The following is a 17,914-nucleotide window of genomic DNA, read 5'->3' as shown; positions in this document are numbered from 1 at the left end:
TACCAATTACGCCCCATATATTTGCGACTATAGATGGATATGTGTTTTACAGTAGCCTCCTGAAAGCACTAACTTGTGTGGGAAACCCTTCCATGTGTGCCATCTGCCACCTGGTATCTTATGTAGGTGACTTCTTTTGGTGTGAAAATAGATAGTGTTAGTAAGCTATTTGATTGTGGGATGCATCACAGCTGAGCCTGCCCTCACCTGATATACACACATGTGCACTTTCCAGCAGTGCTCACTTGATAGAAGTAAAGAGCAGGAACCCTGGGTATGTTTTGTTGGTTAGTAATAAGGAGCGAGAACCATGGCTGTTCTCCTGGATTGTAATAAGGAATGGGAATCCTGGCTTTTTTTATTTCCTCTCTCGTTGCCCAATGGTACTGAAGTCAATTTTGGTGCCCCAATTGCTGCCCTGGCTAAGGCGATTGAGCTATTAGCTGTTACTAATCTGGTTAAAGGAAAAGACTTGTATTTATATAGTGCCTTTCACAGCCTCATTACATCCACAAGTGCTTCACAGCCAATGAATTACTTTTGAAATGTTGTCACTGTTGCAATGTAGACAAATGCAGCAGCCAATTTGTACGCAGCAAGATCCCACAAAGAGTAATGAGATAAATGACTAGATATTCTGTTTCTTTAATGGCGTTTGTTGAGTAACAAATCTTGGCCAGGACACTGGGAGAACTTCCCTATTCTTCTTTAAATAGCACTATAGAACGCCTTGTGTCCACCGAGCAAGAAGACAGGGCTTCAGTTTAACGTCTCATCTAAAATGTAACATTCCCTCAGTGCTGCACTGAAGTGTCAGCCTAAATTACGTGCTGAAGTCTCTGGAGTGGGACTTGAACTTGCGACCTTCTGAATCAGAGCCAAGGATGACACCCAGGCCAAAGTTGGAGTGTTGTATGTAATTTTGAGCATTCATTTATAGAAAGGATATTTATGCCAGGAAAAAGATGTGATGAAGTTTCACTAGACTGATATATGGTATGAAAGATTATAATTATGACGAAAGGCTTGAAAAATTGAGGCTCTTCTCACTGGAACAGAGGGGTTTTCAAAATAATAGAAGGTTTTGTGAGGGTGAACAGTAAAAGATTGTGTCTGCTGGTTGGTGAATCTGTGACCAGGGGGCATAGACTGAGGATTAGAACATAGACTGCTTCATCACAAGTAGCTATTGTAGGCAGAGACTATAAATGGAATTTGATAAGTATTTGAAAAAGAAAGCATATAAAAGGACATGGGCAAAGAAATGGGATTAGAGTAGATAGCTCGACTGAAGAACAAACCCCAAGCACAGTTGTGATGGTGTTGAAGTTCCTCCTGTGCTATAAACTCTATATATAAGGCATAGAATCCCATTTAACCTTTTATGGCCTTATCTACCTACACTTCCGCCTCTTAAGGTCTTTGTATCTGCACTCCTAGATCTCTCTTTTCTTCCACTCTGTTAAGGATCTGATCATTTAGGGGATACTTCCTTTCACCATTCTTTTTCCCATTTCATTTAACTGCATCTGCCATCTATCTGCCTACTCTGCTAGCCTGACTCTGTCCTCCTGCAGCCCTCATAGTTTGCCATGTCATCTACTTTGGTATCATCAGCAAGCTTGGGTGATATTTCTCTTGCACCTATGCCCAAGTTATTACTTAAATAGAGAACAAGTCCTATCCTAGATCTCTGGACACACCACTACCCACATCGCATGAATCCGAGAAACATTTATTGACCCCACTCTTTGATTTCTGCCCCCTGGCTATCTCTCTCTTCATGAAGCTACACTCACTTTATTACCACATACCTTCAATTTCATGACCAAGGCTCCATGTGGCACATTATCAAATTTTTTTTTTTTATTCGTTCAAGGGATGTGGGCGTCGCTGGCAAGGCCAGCATTTATTGCCCATCCCTAATTGCCCTCGAGAAGGTGGTGGTGAGCCGCCTTCTTGAACCGCTGCAGTCCATGTGGTGACGGTTCTTCCACAGTGCTGTTAGGAAGGGAGTTCCAGGATTTTGACTCAGCGACAATGAAGGAACGGCGATATATTTCCAAGTCGGGATGGTGTGTGACTTGGAGGGGAACGTGCAGGTGGTGTTGTTCCCATGCGCCTGCTGCCCTTGTCCTTCTAGGTGGTAGAGGTCGCGTGTTTGGGAGGTGCTGTCGAAGAAGCCTTGGCGAGTTGCTGCAGTGCATCCTGTGGATGGTGCACACTGCAGCCACAGTGCGCCGGTGGTGAAGGGAGTGAATGTTTAGGGTGGTGGATGGGGTGCCAATCAAGCGGGCTGCTTTATCTTGGATGGTGTCGAGCTTCTTGAGTGTTATTGGAGCTGCACTCATCCAGGCAAGTGGAGAGTATTCCATCACACTCCTGACTTGTGCCTTGTCGATGGTGGAAAGGCTTTGGGGAGTCAGGAGGTGAGTCACTCGCCGCAGAATACCCAGCCTCTGACCTGCTCTCGTAGCCACAGTATTTATATGGCTGGTCCAGTTAAGTTTCTGGTCAATGGTGACCCCCAGGATGTTGATGGTGGGGGATTCGGCGATGGTAATGCCGTTGAATGTCAAGGGGAGGTGGTTAGACTCTCTCTTGTTGGAGATGGTCATTGCCTGGCACTTATCTGGCGCGAATGTTACTTGCCACTTATCAGCCCAAGCCTGGATGTTGTCCAGGTCTTGCTGCATGCAGGCTCGGACTGCTTCATTATCTGAGGGGTTGCGAATGGAACTGAACACTGTGCAGTCATCAGCGAACATCCCCATTTCTGACCTTATGATGGAGGGAAGGTCATTGATGAAGCAGCTGAAGATGGTTGGGCCTAGGACACTGCCCTGAGGAACTCCTGCAGCAATGCCCTGGGGCTGAGATGATTGGCCTCCAACAACCACTACCATCTTCCTTTGTGCTAGGTATGACTCCAGCCACTGGAGAGTTTTCCCCCTGATTCCCATTGACTTCAATTTTACTAGGGCTCCTTGGTGCCACACTCGGTCAAATGCTGCCTTGATGTCAAGGGCAGTCACTCTCACCTCACCTCTGGAATTCAGCTCTTTTGTCCATGTTTGGACCAAGGCTGTAATGAGGTCTGGAGCCGAGTGGTCCTGGCGGAACCCAAACTGAGCATCGGTGAGCAGGTTATTGGTGAGTAAGTGCCGCTTGATAGCACTGTCGACGACACCTTCCATCACTTTGCTGATGATTGAGAGTAGACTGATGGGGCGGTAATTGGCCGGATTGGATTTGTCCTGCTTTTTGTGGACAGGACATATCTGGGCAATTTTCCACATTGTCTGGTGGATGCCAGTGTTGTAGCTGTACTGGAACAGCTTGGCTAGAGGCGCAGCTAGTTCTGGAGCACAAGTCTTCAGCACTACAGCTGGGATGTTGTCGGGGCCCATAGCCTTTGCTGTATCCAGTGCACTCAGCCGTTTCTTGATATCACGTGGAGTGAATCGAATTGGCCGAAGACTGGCTTCCGTGATGGTGGGGATATCGGGAGGAGGCTGAGATGGATTATCCACTCGGCACTTCTGGCTGAAGATGGTTGCAAACGCTTCAGCCTTGTCTTTTGCACTCACGTGCTGGACTCCGCCATCATTGAGAATGGGGATGTTTGCAGAGCCTCCTCCTCCCGTTAGTTGTTTAATTGTCCACCACCATTCACGACTGGATGTGGCAGGACTGCAGAGCTTTGATCTGATCCGTTGGTTGCGGAATCGCTTAGCTCTGTCTATAGCATGTTGCTTCCGCTGTTTAGCATGCATGTAGTCCTGAGTTGTAGCTTCACCAGGTTGGCACCTCATTTTTCGGTACGCCTGGTGCTGCTCCTGGCATGCTCTTCTACACTCCTCATTGAACCAGGGTTGATCCCCTGGCTTGTTGGTAATGGTAGAGTGAGGAATATGCCGGGCCATGAGGTTACAGATTGTGCTGGAATACAATTCTGCTGCTGCTGATGGCCCACAGCGCCTCATGGATGCCCAGTTTTGAGCTGCTAGATCTGTTCTGAATCTATCCCATTTAGCACGGTGGTAGTGCCACACAACACGTTGGATGGTGTCCTCAGTGCGAAGACGGGATTTCATCTCCACGAGGACTGTGCGGTGGTCACTCCTACCAATACTGTCATGGACAGATGCATTTGCAACAGGTAGATTGGTGAGGACGAGGTCAAGTAAGTTTTTCCCTCATGTTGGTTCGCTCACCACCTGCCGCAGGCCCAGTCTAGCAGCTATGTCCTTCAGGACTCGGCCAGCTCGGTCAGTAGTGGTGCTACCGAGCCACTCTTGGTGATGGACATTGAAGTCCCCCACCCAGAGTACATTTTGTGCCCTTGCTGCCCTCAGTGCTTCCTCCAAGTGGTGTTCAACATGGAGGAGGACTGATTCATCAGCTGAGGGAGGACGGTAGGTGGTAATCAGCAGGAGGTTTCCTTGCCCATGTTTGACCTGATGCCATGAGATTTCATGGGGTCCAGAGTCAATGTTGAGGACTCCCAGGGCCACTCCCTCCTGACTGTATATCACTGTACCGCCACCTCTGGTGGGTCTGTCCTGCCGGTGGGACAGGACATACCCAGGGATGGTGATGGAAGAGTCTGGGACGTTGGCTGAAAGATATGATTCTGTGAGTATGGCTATGTCAGGCTGTTGCTTGACTAGTCTGTGGGACAGCTCTCCCAATTTTGGCACAAGTCCCCAGATGTTAGTAAGGAGGACCTTGCAGGGTCGACTGGGCTTGGTGTTTTGCCGTTGTCGTGTCCGGTGCCTAGTGGTCCGTCCGGTTTTATTCTTATTATGACTTTTCGTAGCGAGATTTTACAACTGAGTGGCTTGCTGGGCCATTTCAGAGGGCAATTAAGAATCAACCACATTGCTGTGGGTCTGGAGTCACATTTCGGCCAGACCGGGTAAGGGCGGCAGGCTTCCTTCCCTAAAGGACATTAGTGAACCAGATGGGTTTTTACGACAATCCGGTAGTTTCATGGCTATCATTACTGATACTAGTATTTTAATTCCAGATTTTATTTTAATTAATTGAATTTAATTAATTGAATTTAAATTCGCCAGCTGCCGTGGCGGGATTTGAACTCATGACTCTGGATTTTAGTCCAGGCCTCTGGATTACTAGCCCAGTAACATAACCACTATGCCTCCTGAAAGTCCATATATGCAACATTACCTGCATTACCTTCATCAACAAATTCTGTGATTTCCTCCAAAAATTCAGTTAAATCACGCCAGCCTGTCCTGTACAAATCTAACGGTCCCTGATTAACCCATGCCTCCCTAAGTATCCACTAATTTCATCCTATATTAAGGGCGGGTGGGAGGTCAAATTTGCAGCTTTTTAAATCGCAATTGCAACTGCAACAAATTATACTTCTCCTGCATAGGTTTCTCGGGGCTGCTGAATCTCACCAGTGATTCGGAGGCAAGATTCGTACCAAAGTTGATTTGGGCTTTTAAATCTGTGATTGACACATCTCGATAAAAGCTCAGGTATTGCAGCTGGTTTCTCAGTTCTCTCAGGCAAACATTTGGCTGAGAGTTCTTGTGTGGAGACATCTTCAGTGAAACTTTTGGAGCCTCTCAAAATGACAAGATCAGGTTGGGGGCGTAATAGATGTATTCCAGAGGACATACAAGGAGGATGAAATTGACCATCCACAGCAGCCACATTGTGCTGTGTTGGAATCTGCAGGTGCACAACAAGGATCTGGAGAACAGCATGTAGAGGGGAGTAACACAGGGGCCAAGGTCGCAGGAGGCAATACCCACGTGAGAGGGTATCCAAGCAGAGGCTGAGCTTCCTGGACCTCTGAGGAGCAGCGCCTACGCAGACTGAGATTGAGATGGCAGGTGGTCGCAGTCATCTGCAGCCTCCTTGAGGAACAGCTGCTCCCTGGAGGACCTGGTTGCAGTTAAAGTAACTACTGCCCTCAATTTCTTTGCCTCTGGGTGCTTCCAGAGTGCCACCAGTGACATCTCCAGGGTGTGTCAATCATCTGCACATAGTGTATTAGTTTGGTGATGGATGGGTTGTTTGCCAGAGCGTACAATTTCATGAACTTCCCCCGCGACGACATCAGCCAGAATGAGCGGGCAGTGAGTTTCGCCTCTCTGGCTGGCTTCCCACGGGTGCAGGGCACAATCGATTGCACACACATGGCAATCCGAGGACCACCACATGAGCCAAGAGTCTTCATAAACTGAAAGGGATATCACTTCATCAATGCACAGCTGGTGAGCGAACGCAAGATGAGATTTCTGCAGGCGTGCTCCAGATTCCCTGGCAGCTGTCATGATGCGTTCATTTTGTGCCAGTCCAACATTCCACACCTCTTCCAAACAGGAGACAGACTTTAGGGCTGGCTCGTAGGAGACAAGGGATTCCCCCTGCAAACTTGGCTCAAGACACCTGTGAGGAACCCCACCAATGAGGCACAAGAGCTACAACCAGAGCCACATGACCACCAGGTGTGTCACTGAACAAGCCATAGGTATGTGGAAGATACGCTTCAAGTACCTGGATAGGTCTGGATGCGTCCTTCAGTACTCATCAGCGAGGATCTCCAGAATAATCCTGGTGTGCTGCGTCCTGCACAACATAGTGCAGCAGAGAGGTTTACAGGTGGAGGAAGACTAAGGCGCTCGTCGATCATCCTCTGTTGGTGAAAGCATTGAAGAAGAGGATGAGTAGGAGGAATATAAAGATGGGGCACCCATCGCCAGACCATCCGCGCAAATTGCTACCAGGGATTCCCTCATCTCTCTCAGGTTCTCATAACAGTGGCAGAATAAAGTGAGTGAGATACTCAGGCTGCCTGGCACAACCACCACCAACACCCCCCCCACCCTTGCACAAAACAGTCCTTCAACCAAACACCCATTGCACATCCGCCTAGTGGGTACCGTCATGTATTGGCATTCGTCATGAAGCAAATGAAAGGGTGACAACACTCGGGACGCAATAATGGCCACGACGTGAAAGTGATGATAATCGATGCATTTAATGTGCCAATATATTTTTAAAAAAAGGAAACTTAACCACATAATCTTTCTTCAAACACCCATGTGCATACCCTTGGTGAATTACAATTGCTTGAACTTACGCTTCCTACTGCATCTATGTGGTGCATCCCCTGTGGCTTCAGCATGGGTAGTGGCAGGCTGCTCAGATCCCTGCCCTGACTGCTGAGTTGCTTTTGGCCTACATCCTCTGGGTTTTGGAGCCCATGAGGGGCCTCGCAAAGACTGCTCCACCTGCACCTGTGCCGGGGCAGACTCTGCCATCGGGAGAGGAGGCAGCTTTTCGGGTACTGGTTGAGGGATGGGCAACAGGTGAGACATGGGAGTGCTTTGAGTGGAGTCTTACTTCCTTGTCCCCTTTCACTATCAACTATCATCCCTCTCCTGGGCCATCGCCACATCACTCTGCTGGACAGCAGCTTGGTGAACATCTGTGACACGTTGTAAGGCCCACGGATAAGGTATCAATCGTCCTGTTTAAGGCAGCAGACATGCTGGCTTCCAAAGTACGCACGACCCTGGTCGTGGCCTGCATAGACTCATTTGAAAGCCTTGCTTGAAGCTCCATGGAGGCGGCCACTCTCTCCATGGTAGATATTCTCGCAATTGCCTGCGACATAAATCCACTAATGTTGGAGTTGGACTCCACCATCCTCTCCACGATTGTGGGGAGTGGGTGTGGCACATTTTCCAGTACCTAGCAAAGGTGTAGCTGTACCTCAGTCGTTCTCATTCTGAATGATGGTCCCCAGGTTTCAGCATCTGTGTCCCGCTGAGCAGAGCTTGGAGAGGATTGCGCCCTCCGACTCTCTGCAGCTGCCCCTGCCTCCATTCTCTGCTCGTGCTCATCTGTGAGTTGTGAATCACCAGGTGAAAACCCAACTAACTGGCTAACAGGACCCACTGAAGTGCCAGTATCGATGTTGGTGCATGGTTGTATGTCCTGTGACAGTGCACCCTCAGAAGGAATGAGGTCCTCTGAGGAATCGATGTCTTCCATCTACGCGTGAAGGCCCTGGAAGACAACAGAAAGCAATATGAATTAGTCATGGCAAAATATCAGTCTTGCCGATCACCATACTGCCGGTTCTCATTGTTCAGTCATTGATGAAATAAAGTCGTTGTGTGTGAAAGATGTTTATAAGTTTTGTCTCCAGGCACCTGCGGGTTCCCAGTCTCTCCATCTCTGATTGATAGGGATGCATCTGTCCCACTTATCTCTATGGCCTCCTCCTCTGCATCTGTCAGCTGGACTATTTGTGGAGGTCCCCGTCCAGTCCTCTCCCTGTCCCTTACGTTTGCGCTCTCTTCTCCTACAAGGTGCGAAAGAAGGGGTGAGTGACTGAAAGTCACATATTCACCCGGTGGTTGCAGTGCATTGGGTGAGGCTGACTATGTGAGGCTGACTATCATACAGATGCATCAGAGGTTTACTGTCAAACAGATACATCACATTGTACAAGGATTGGAGTGGCAGTGGTGGGTGCATAAATGGAGAGGTGGGCAAGTGTGTAGAAAGTGAAGGATGGATGCTGCTGAAACTTAAGTGGGTGTGAGGAGTGATGTGATGGAGTAGGCTTGCCAAGACAGAGTGAGAGGAGGGGTGTTATACACCACAGGATGTGGGTGAATCACCAATTGTTCTCACTTTTCCTGACCTGGTTAGGTCATTAAACCTGCACTGCAGCCAAGACCTGGCCACCATGCTCCTACTGCTCACCTCTTCTGCCACCTATGGCCACGCTGGCTTGATGGCAGAACCAGGTTTCTTCCTCCCACCACTTAGGCAAACGATCTTCCTCCTGGTTCTCATTGCACCCAGCAGTACTTCAAGTGAAGCATCGGAGAACCTGGGTGCTGCCTTTGCTCTCTTGGAATCCATGGCTTCACTTCCTCCTTTCTCCTCCAAAATCCACTTTTGCATTGGCCCTTTAAATAGCGGACTTCAGATCGTATCATGCAGGTCCGCAGTACGCCCGCTGTACAGCTTGGAGACATGAAACTGAAAATTAATTGCCTTCAATTGAATTGCAGCCGCAGATTCTGACGCGCTCGCTTTACTTCCGGGTTTCCCACGTTAAAATCTACTCACCCCCTCTCTTCCCGGCTCCAGGTTAAAATCATGCCCATAGACTCTAGAGGGCTGATTTGTGAATGCGCTGTTCCAGCAGGAAAGTTGCAGGCACGCTGCTCACTATTTTCCTTACATTAAAACTAATGGACAGGATATCATGGGGAAGTACCCCCAATTTCCCGATGTGTGCACCAGGTGGATGTGACTCCCTGCCAGTAGGGTGTAAATTGGCAGTGAAAAGAGGCAAAAGCAACTGGCTTGTAATTTCTGGTTTATACCTTTCCCATTTCTATTCCTTTGGCACAATTTCTGCCTCCAAAGATTTTGGGAAAAATATAATTAGTGCTTCAGCAATCTCCTCCTCTGCCTCCTTCGGTATTCTGGAATGCATGCCAGTTTATACACTGGGATATACTATTTCTGAAACAAATGCAACTAAGTGAAGAAACCGATAAAAGCAGTGTATTTAGAGGGGAAAAAGGAGGAAAATCTGTTGGGTTCTGGAGTTAACTCGAGTATTTTAAGGATTTATCCCCAGAACCTTCAATCCCATTTTTAAACAGATGTTCATCTTGCTCCTTTTTGAAGGAATTAATTGAAAAGCGTTAATTGCTTTTGCTACAGGTCTGTTCCGCAGATCTACTCTGTGGTGATGGTGGTACTAGGTGGGGAAATTCATTTTGATCTTATGTCTTGCTTGAGATTTAATTTTGTGCTCGTGTCCTCTAGTTCTGCAGTCGTCATTTAATTAGCCTGCTTATGTCTGCAATATCCATGCTTTTCAGCATTTTAAAGACCTGGATCATGTTCCCCCTCAATCTTCCTTTCTCCAACGAAAGCAAGTTCAATTCTGTGAGCTTCACTCCCTAAATTAAGAATTTTAAGTCCTAGATTCATCCTTGTTGCTCTTCTCTGAATCCTCTTCAATGCATCAATATCCTTTGAAGGTAGGGTGCCCAGAACTACTCTCAATATTCACATATGACCTTATCAATAAATTAGATAGGGTGAAAACCACCTGTTGCAACTTATTTCCAAATGCCCTTGATATGTATCCCAGTACTTGATCAGTCTTGTTGAGTGGATCCACACAGCAAATCCACCCAAATCCTTTTCCAGCTTTGCTCATTCAGTCTATACCCATTCAACATTTGCTAAATTTCATATTCTACTGTGCATTGCCGATTGTGTTAAAATCCATCTGCATTCCTTAGCCCAGCTGCTAAATATATCCAGGTCTCTCTGAACATTCTTAATCTACTCGACAGTACTCATCTGGCCTTAAAGCTTTGTGTTTGCAAACGTTATCGCAGTAGAAGTACTTTGTTGCATATTCTTCATGAATAGTATAAATAGCAGGGAAGCCAGAACATTTACAAACCTGTTGCATCCTTTTGCCAAACCAGTTTTCAATTCAGCCAGTTAATTTTCCATTAATCTGTGAACCACAATTGTCTTTTAAAGATCTGTATACTGAATCTTGCCAAATGCCTTTTCAACCTTCAAATAAATTATCTGCATTGGATAATTTTCAACCATTAAATTAGCCACTTTCTCAAAGATTATATTGGCTCCTCGTCTGGCAACGCCTCGATTTTAAAATTCTCATCCTTATTTTCAGATCCCTCTGTGACCTCCCCCTTCCCTAGCACTGTAACCTCCTCTAGCCCTACAACCTTCCGAGATCTCTGCACTCCTCCAATTTTGGCCTCTTGCACCTCGCCGATTTTCATCGCTCCACTGTTGGCGGCTGTGCCTTCAGCTACCTATGCCCTAAGCTCTGGAATTTCCTCCTTAAACCTCTCCGCCTCTCCCCTCCTTTAAGACACTCCTTAACACCTACCTCTTTGACCAAGCTTTCGGTCACCTGTCCTAATCAAATTTTGTTTGACAACATTCCTGTGAAGCATGTTGGGATATTTTACTATGTTAAAGGTGCTATATGAATGCAAGTTGTTGTTGACTTGTGAGTCATGATCCATTGTCTCTGAAGCCATGTTAATCATTCCCTACAACCTCCAAGTTATTGAATGAACAATGATATTAAGCATTTTCCTATACCAAATTTAGACTAACAAGATGTCTAATTTCTCGATTTTGTATCTCATTCCTATTTTAAATATTAGAATGACATTAGACAGTTTTTCTACATGGGTATATTTCCTTTCCCTATCCCTTAAAGTAATATTAACATTTTAACTTGTTTTCTAGGTCTACTTCTCACTTTAATATCCCCTAGAAGTCTTCCCATTATCCAAGTTACTATTAATTTCTTAGATTTGTTAAATAATAAATACAAACTCCACCTAAATACTCCTGCTCCACATGTATAAGAAGCAGTCCCTTACTAACCTTATTAATTTACATTCCTCTCCCTTTTGCTTTCTACGATTTGCCCATTTCATTTGTGGGATATTGAAATTCCTTATTTAAGGAAGCTATTACACTTACTTGCCCACAGCCTTTTGCCTGACTAAGCAGCTCACTAGATACCTGTCCACCGTGAAGTGGTTAATTGAGACTACTGGGTTCTCAGTACAAGTAGTCACTAAGTAGCATCAAATGAATAGTAACTCATTCCAATGCTTTTTTAGTTTATCAGAGCTGTTAGTGATACCAAGATAACTAAGTGTCTGTAATTAAAATTTTGCACATCCTGTCTACCAAACCTTACTTCCTGTTGTCAACTTCTTGTCATACTTTTGAGTCACCTATTTCCCAATACAAATTCCTATGTCTGCATTTATAGTGGAAACTGCCTATGTAAACTTGCCACACATGCCATTATCACAATATGATTACACCCTCCTGACGGGTGGTGCTGCAGCGTCGTAGTTTTGCATCTCCCAAATCCACTGCCTGTATTGGACAGTAACTTCTATGCTCCAATAAGCTCCACTTCTCTGCTTCCCAAACTGCTGTAAGTTTTGGTATTTAACTCTAAATAGTATTATAAAACCCAAGTACTGTACAAAAATAAGGACAGAATGTGTAACTTTAGAATGGGGACTGAATTAGATCTGTGTGCCCTGGTCCATTTGTCCCCTGCCACATAACCCTGCTTCACCTGAAGACAGCACCAAGTCTTGACTCCCCGTGTGTAACCAATATTTTTGCCGATCGCAGAATGAAACAGCATTAGAAGGCACATGTTTTTGCTTTTTTCATTCCTCTTGGCATGTGTTCTGGAAACCTTTTCCTTCCAATAGGCCATTTCTCCTTTGGTTAAATAAATTGGCAAAATATTGGAGTAAAGGGAGTGGGGGGAGTAAGTGCAAAATAAGTGTGAACTAACTCATTACTGACACTTTCTAAATTTTATAGGGTAAATTTGTTGTGCTAAGGGAGGAGTAATAAATGATTGTTTATTGGTTCTCATTTTTATTTACTAATGAAGTTAATAGGCTTATCATTGGAAGTCAAAAATTTTTTTGCCTTAATAAAAGTTGCATGTTAAACTGAAAAGAAGAGCCAATTGTCACTGCATGCTAGTTAAACTAGTGAGCTAATCAAATACAGTGCGTGATATATTGTGTGTGTGCTTTCATCGTATATTCAGCAGCTTTTTACAAAAGATGTCAAACTTAATCAGGTTGGTGTGATCATAAAAAAATCCTCCATAGTAACAATTAGATGACTGAGGATATGGGTAGAATTAAAATCCATTTCTCATAACTGAGAGAAACTTCATAATGCTTTTAATGATTGAACAAAATAGCAATCCTGAATAGTATAAAACATGTCTCCCTCTTAATAGTCAGCTGAAGAAAATTCCACATCCTTTATTGTTCTACCAATACAGTCCTGAAACAATTAGTCTGGATTACATGAGTTGTACCAGTCATTTCTTCACCTTCTATACACAATTTGATACCAATGAGCCATAATAAATTTTCTTTTTACATGAGCTCATTCAGAACCTTGTGGGTGAGCGTGCTTTTAGGTGTATGTCCTCACTGTCTATCCTTAATTCTCTTGTTCTAATAGAATATACAAAGATGGCCGAGGCTCTGGACAGGTGTTTTAACAAGTCAATGCTGAAACACTTCCCTGCAGAAGATGCTGACAGTGATGAAGAGTTTAATCTACGTTGGGAAGATAGGGAAAAGAAAGACCGGAGACGAAGCAAATCAAACCGCTTTGGAAAAGAACCCACTGAAACTTTAAGTAAAACTACTGATGAATCTCTGAGAAGACAGCAGCAGCAGATAAATGGCGAAGTACACAGTGCAGGAACCGAGGTGAATAGTGACCAATTGCAGCATGTGCCTCCTTTAAGGACACTGGGACTAGTAAATGGACAGAGTTTCCCTCTTACACCACCACGCCAGATGTATCATCTTCAAGGCCAACAAGTAAGGTGTCATTCTTTTTCCTTTAATATACAATTTGTTTGTGTGTACACATGTGCAATCTGTATGTGTATTAGGGCTAGAATAGTGTTTCAGCCCTCAGTGTTAGCAATAAGTACTCACTGATTTTCTTCCCTTAATTTTCCTCCTTCAGTTTTCTCCCCTCCTTTCCTAAAGGCCCTGACTCATACTAGGGTGCAGTTCCATGGGAGCCAGCTGGCCTACATCACCTTACCCAAGTGGCCATTCTTCATTTATGAGCCTAGGCAGTTAGTGTTGGCAGGCGATTCAATCATGGGTCCACACAGCAAAGCCCAGTCATATCATTGACTGACATCCACCTGCCCAATGTCCAACACAAGTCACAGTTAGCAATCGGGGGTGAAAATCTTGGCTGTGTTTTTTGAAACCCACCCCTCTCAGTCCAGAAATGCTGAGGCCAATTGTAGAAACCCGATAGGATTTGTTTTGACAAATACTGCAATACTGACCTTGGGTTTGAAAATGTTAATACTGAATGAGCTTTCATAGCTCTTGTGTGTGAGAGGACTTGAACCAGAGTTTCAGTGATCATCATTGCTGTTCATTTAGCTTTTTTTCACTCTGACCCAAGGATACAACCTTGGATGAGGATCTCAAATGTCTGATTGTATGCAGTGCCATCCTGAGAGAGAAATGTAGTTTCACTGTTTACTGGCCTCTCACCCAGCTGTTAATACTGAAATATTTGTTGGGCTAAGTAAAACCATTATCAACACTGATGCAACTTATTCCAATCAAACGAATATTGTAACTACAGTTGGTTTCTTCTATGAATAAAAGTATTTTGTCATTTGGCTGCAGAATCAAACAGGGTTTAGTTTATGATTTTACAACATCTATCATTAAATTTACAAAATGGAAACAGAAGACAGATAAAAACAGCAAATAAGCAAAGCTAATTTTTCTAAATGCTGAAAAATGTTAAAAACTACTGTTCGTGACATTAGCAGGCGAATGTTTAACAAGCTCATGTGACATTCTTCTACCTGCTATTTTAATGGAAGTGTTAACCTATTTATCTTGCATGGGTTAATACCGCTACTAAAATAGCGGAGAGGAATTTCACGATAGGCATTTGTCCACTAATATCGCCAACAGTAATTTCCAGCTGATTGCATTTAAAATGAAACAAGTAACTGCAGGTGAGTCATGAATTTCTGTACCACAAAACAGAGCCTTTGAAACTATAAGATATTACAATCCTGTGTAAAGCAAGAACTAGATCAACAGAGCAATTAATGCCTCTTGAAGTGCTATAGAACTTATACCCAAGTGCTACTTAGACCAGTAATCACAATTGGGCTTCAGTTGAGTTGGGCAGTGACCAGGTCAACGTCGTTGCTAGGTGAGAAGTCGTCTAGGATAATAAGGTGTCAGCCTTGGCTCAGTGGTAGCATTCTTGCCTCTAAGTCAGAAGGTTGTGGGTTCAATCTCCACTTCAGGAGGCATATAATCTAGAGTGACACTTCAGTGCAGTACTGAAGGGGTGCAGCACTGTTGGAAGTGCCATATTTTGGAAAAGACGTTAAACCAAGGCAATGTCTACCCTCTCAGATGCATGTCTATGCCCCAGCCTCAGTCCATCTGCTGCTGAAACCCTTTGTTACCTCCAGATTTGACTATTCCATTGTTCTCCTGGCCAGCCTCCCACCTGCCAGCCTCCCACCTACCACCCTCCTTAAACTTGAGCTCATCCAGAACTCTCACCAAGTCCTGCTCACCCATCACCCATGTGCTTGTTGACCAACATTGGCTCCTGGTCCAGCAATGCTTCGATTTTAAAATTCTCATCCTTGTGTCCAACTCTCTCCATGACCTTGCTCCTCCCTATATCTGTAATCCCCTACAGCCCTACAACCCTCCGAGAACTCTGCGCTCGTCCAATTCTGGCCTCTTGCGCATCCCTGATTTTCTTCGCTGTATTATTGGCAGCTGTGTCTTCAGATGCCTAGGCCCTAAGCTGTGGAATTCCCTCCCTAAACCTCTCCGCCTCTCTCCCTCTCTCTCCTCCTTTAAGTCACTCCTTAAAGCCTACCTCTTTGACCAAGCTGGTCACCTGTCCTAATATCTCTTTATGTGGTTTGGTGTCAAATTTTATCTGATAACACTCCTGTGAAGCGCCTTGAGGCATTTTACTATATTAAAGGCGATATATAAATGCTTGTTGTTGTTGTTGTTGTTGTTGTTGTAAGAGATCCAATGACACTATTTGAACGTGAGCAGGGGAGTTCTCCTGGTGTCCTGACAACATTTATCCCTTAACCAATATCACTAAAACAGATTATCTGGTAATTTATCTCATCACTGCTCGTGGGACTTTGCTGTGTATAAATTGGCTGCCGTGTTTCCCTACATTACGATAGTGACTACACTTCACAATACTTCATTGGCCGTAAATTGCTTTCGGATATCCTGAGGTCATGAAAGGCGCTATATAAATGTAAGTTCCTCCTTTCCTCTCTCCCTTCCTCTCTTCCCTGCCCCCCCCCCCCCACCTCCCAGCACCCCATTAAGGATGGTAGCCCACCAATTGAAATGTTTTCTTCATCTAGAGACCACCAGTGCCATGTATGTTTGGATCTCGACCTACTGTAGAGTCCCAGTATCGATATTGTTCCCCACGGGAACCACGACTGGCAGATCAAGTACGGCAGCAATTACATCACCAATTTATAATGCAGGTAACTTTCAAAGAGTTTTGTTCTATAGTATGTGATCTTCTATGTGGACCTCAATTAGAAAGAGCTATACAAGTATTTGTAGTTGCACAGCAGAAGGTGAAGAACACAGGCCCATTCCTTAAGCAAACTACTTGGTTAAAATCTGAGTTTAATGGGTTTTAAGTCTTTGGGTAAGCAGGTGTCGCAGATAGTGGCTCAAAAATAAAGAGAAGCTTGTGGGTCCAGGCAGCAACCTTCCAGAGGTGGCAGTTACGGTAAATTGACCCAACCAAACTTCAAACAATACTTGCTGTAAAATCTCTATCACCATAAAGACTATTGCTAAACTAGTTGCTCAATAAGCAGGTAGAATCTAGGATCTTACATTCACATTGTCAGAAATTTATTTCTTACAAATGAAACACCTAAGACAAGAAAAGAACTTTCAGTTGGGAGACAATTTCCACAGCCAAAATAACAGTAAGATTTTTGCTTTCAATTTATACGCTTTGTTGTTAGCAAATGTATATTTGTAGTAGATGGCGATACAAAGTGATGGTGCATGCATGCTTTTGCTGTGTTTGTGCCATTGAAAATGATATGTGGAAGATAAAGGGTAATGATTTGTTCGCACATCGTTACAACACATATTTGAGTACCCATTGAGTTAGAATATATTAAAAGACTAATGCAACTAAGAGGTTCAGGTAGCTTCTTGAAATGCAAGAATGAAACCCAAACTGCTGCTGAATGCTAACCTCCAAACTTCTCAGTTGTGTCTGAAAATCTACTCAACTGGTTACAGCTTTGATCATTTTTCATCCTTTTTTTTGCACTAAAAATTTGAATTATCCAACGTAAGTAACAAAGCACAATGGGAATTTTAGTGCTTGAAATTCCAGTTATCAGATCACTTGAATGAAGAGACTTTTAATTAAGAGGAGTAGACTGTACTCTACGTAGGGTGCTGTAAAATCCAATACAGCTGTATAGTCCAGAAACATACAGTATTGGCTATAACTGAAGCTTTGGAAGTTAATGTATTACTGTCTTGCCAGTCTGTCATACTTAAAAGTTGCCTATTATACGCACCTCTGATCCATCTCCAAAGTAGGTGTTTCCCACAGTGCCACTCACGTGAGGATAGTCAAAACCAGGCCTTTCACCTGTTGCAAGCTCCTGCGGCCTCTCCTGCTCCTAACCATTGTTGCCCCTCCCTGCTGGCTCTTGAAGAGCATACATGCATCCCCCCCATCCCAAGCTCCGATGTCTTTATCCCCGCTCATAGAATCATAGAATCTTACGGCACAGAAGGAGGTCATACGGCCTGTCGTACCTGTGCCGGCTCTTTCAAGGGCTGTCCAATTTAGTCCCACATCCCAGCTTTTTTCCCCATAACCCTGCAAATTAGTCCTCTTCAAGGCCTTTTATGGAATCTGCTTCCACCGTGCATTCCGGATCTTAACTCTCTGTGTGAAAAAATTTCTCCTCATTTGCCCTCTAGTTCATTTGCCAGTTATTTTAAATCTATGACCTCTGGTTACTGACCCACTTGCCAGAGGAAACAGTTTCTCCCTGCTTGCTCTATCAAAACCCCTCATAATTTTGAATATCTCTATTAGGTCTCCCCTTATTGGTGTCCATACTTAAGAAAAGACATACTTGCTCTCGAGGCAGTACAAAGAAGGTTCACTCAGTTAATCCCGGGGATGAGGGGGCGGACATATGAGGAGAGGTTGAGTA

General features: G+C 44.6%; 1 protein-coding gene across 1 annotated transcript in view; it reads left to right on the top strand.

The window, feature by feature from the left end:
* Nucleotides 1-17,914, top strand: part of cecr2 (CECR2 histone acetyl-lysine reader) — a 142,945-nt gene that overhangs the window by 96,173 nt on the left and 28,858 nt on the right. The window contains exons 14-15 of the mRNA XM_067999628.1: nucleotides 13,105-13,472; nucleotides 16,064-16,192. Coding sequence (XP_067855729.1) covers nucleotides 13,105-13,472; nucleotides 16,064-16,192 — 497 coding nt within the window. The remainder of the gene's footprint in view (nucleotides 1-13,104; nucleotides 13,473-16,063; nucleotides 16,193-17,914) is intronic.

The sequence above is a fragment of the Heptranchias perlo genome, chromosome 18 (assembly GCF_035084215.1).
Source record: "Heptranchias perlo isolate sHepPer1 chromosome 18, sHepPer1.hap1, whole genome shotgun sequence".
Lineage (NCBI taxonomy): Eukaryota > Metazoa > Chordata > Chondrichthyes > Hexanchiformes > Hexanchidae > Heptranchias > Heptranchias perlo.
The sequence above is the reverse complement of the archived record's forward strand: the minus strand, read 5'-3'. Positions and strand labels throughout refer to the sequence as shown.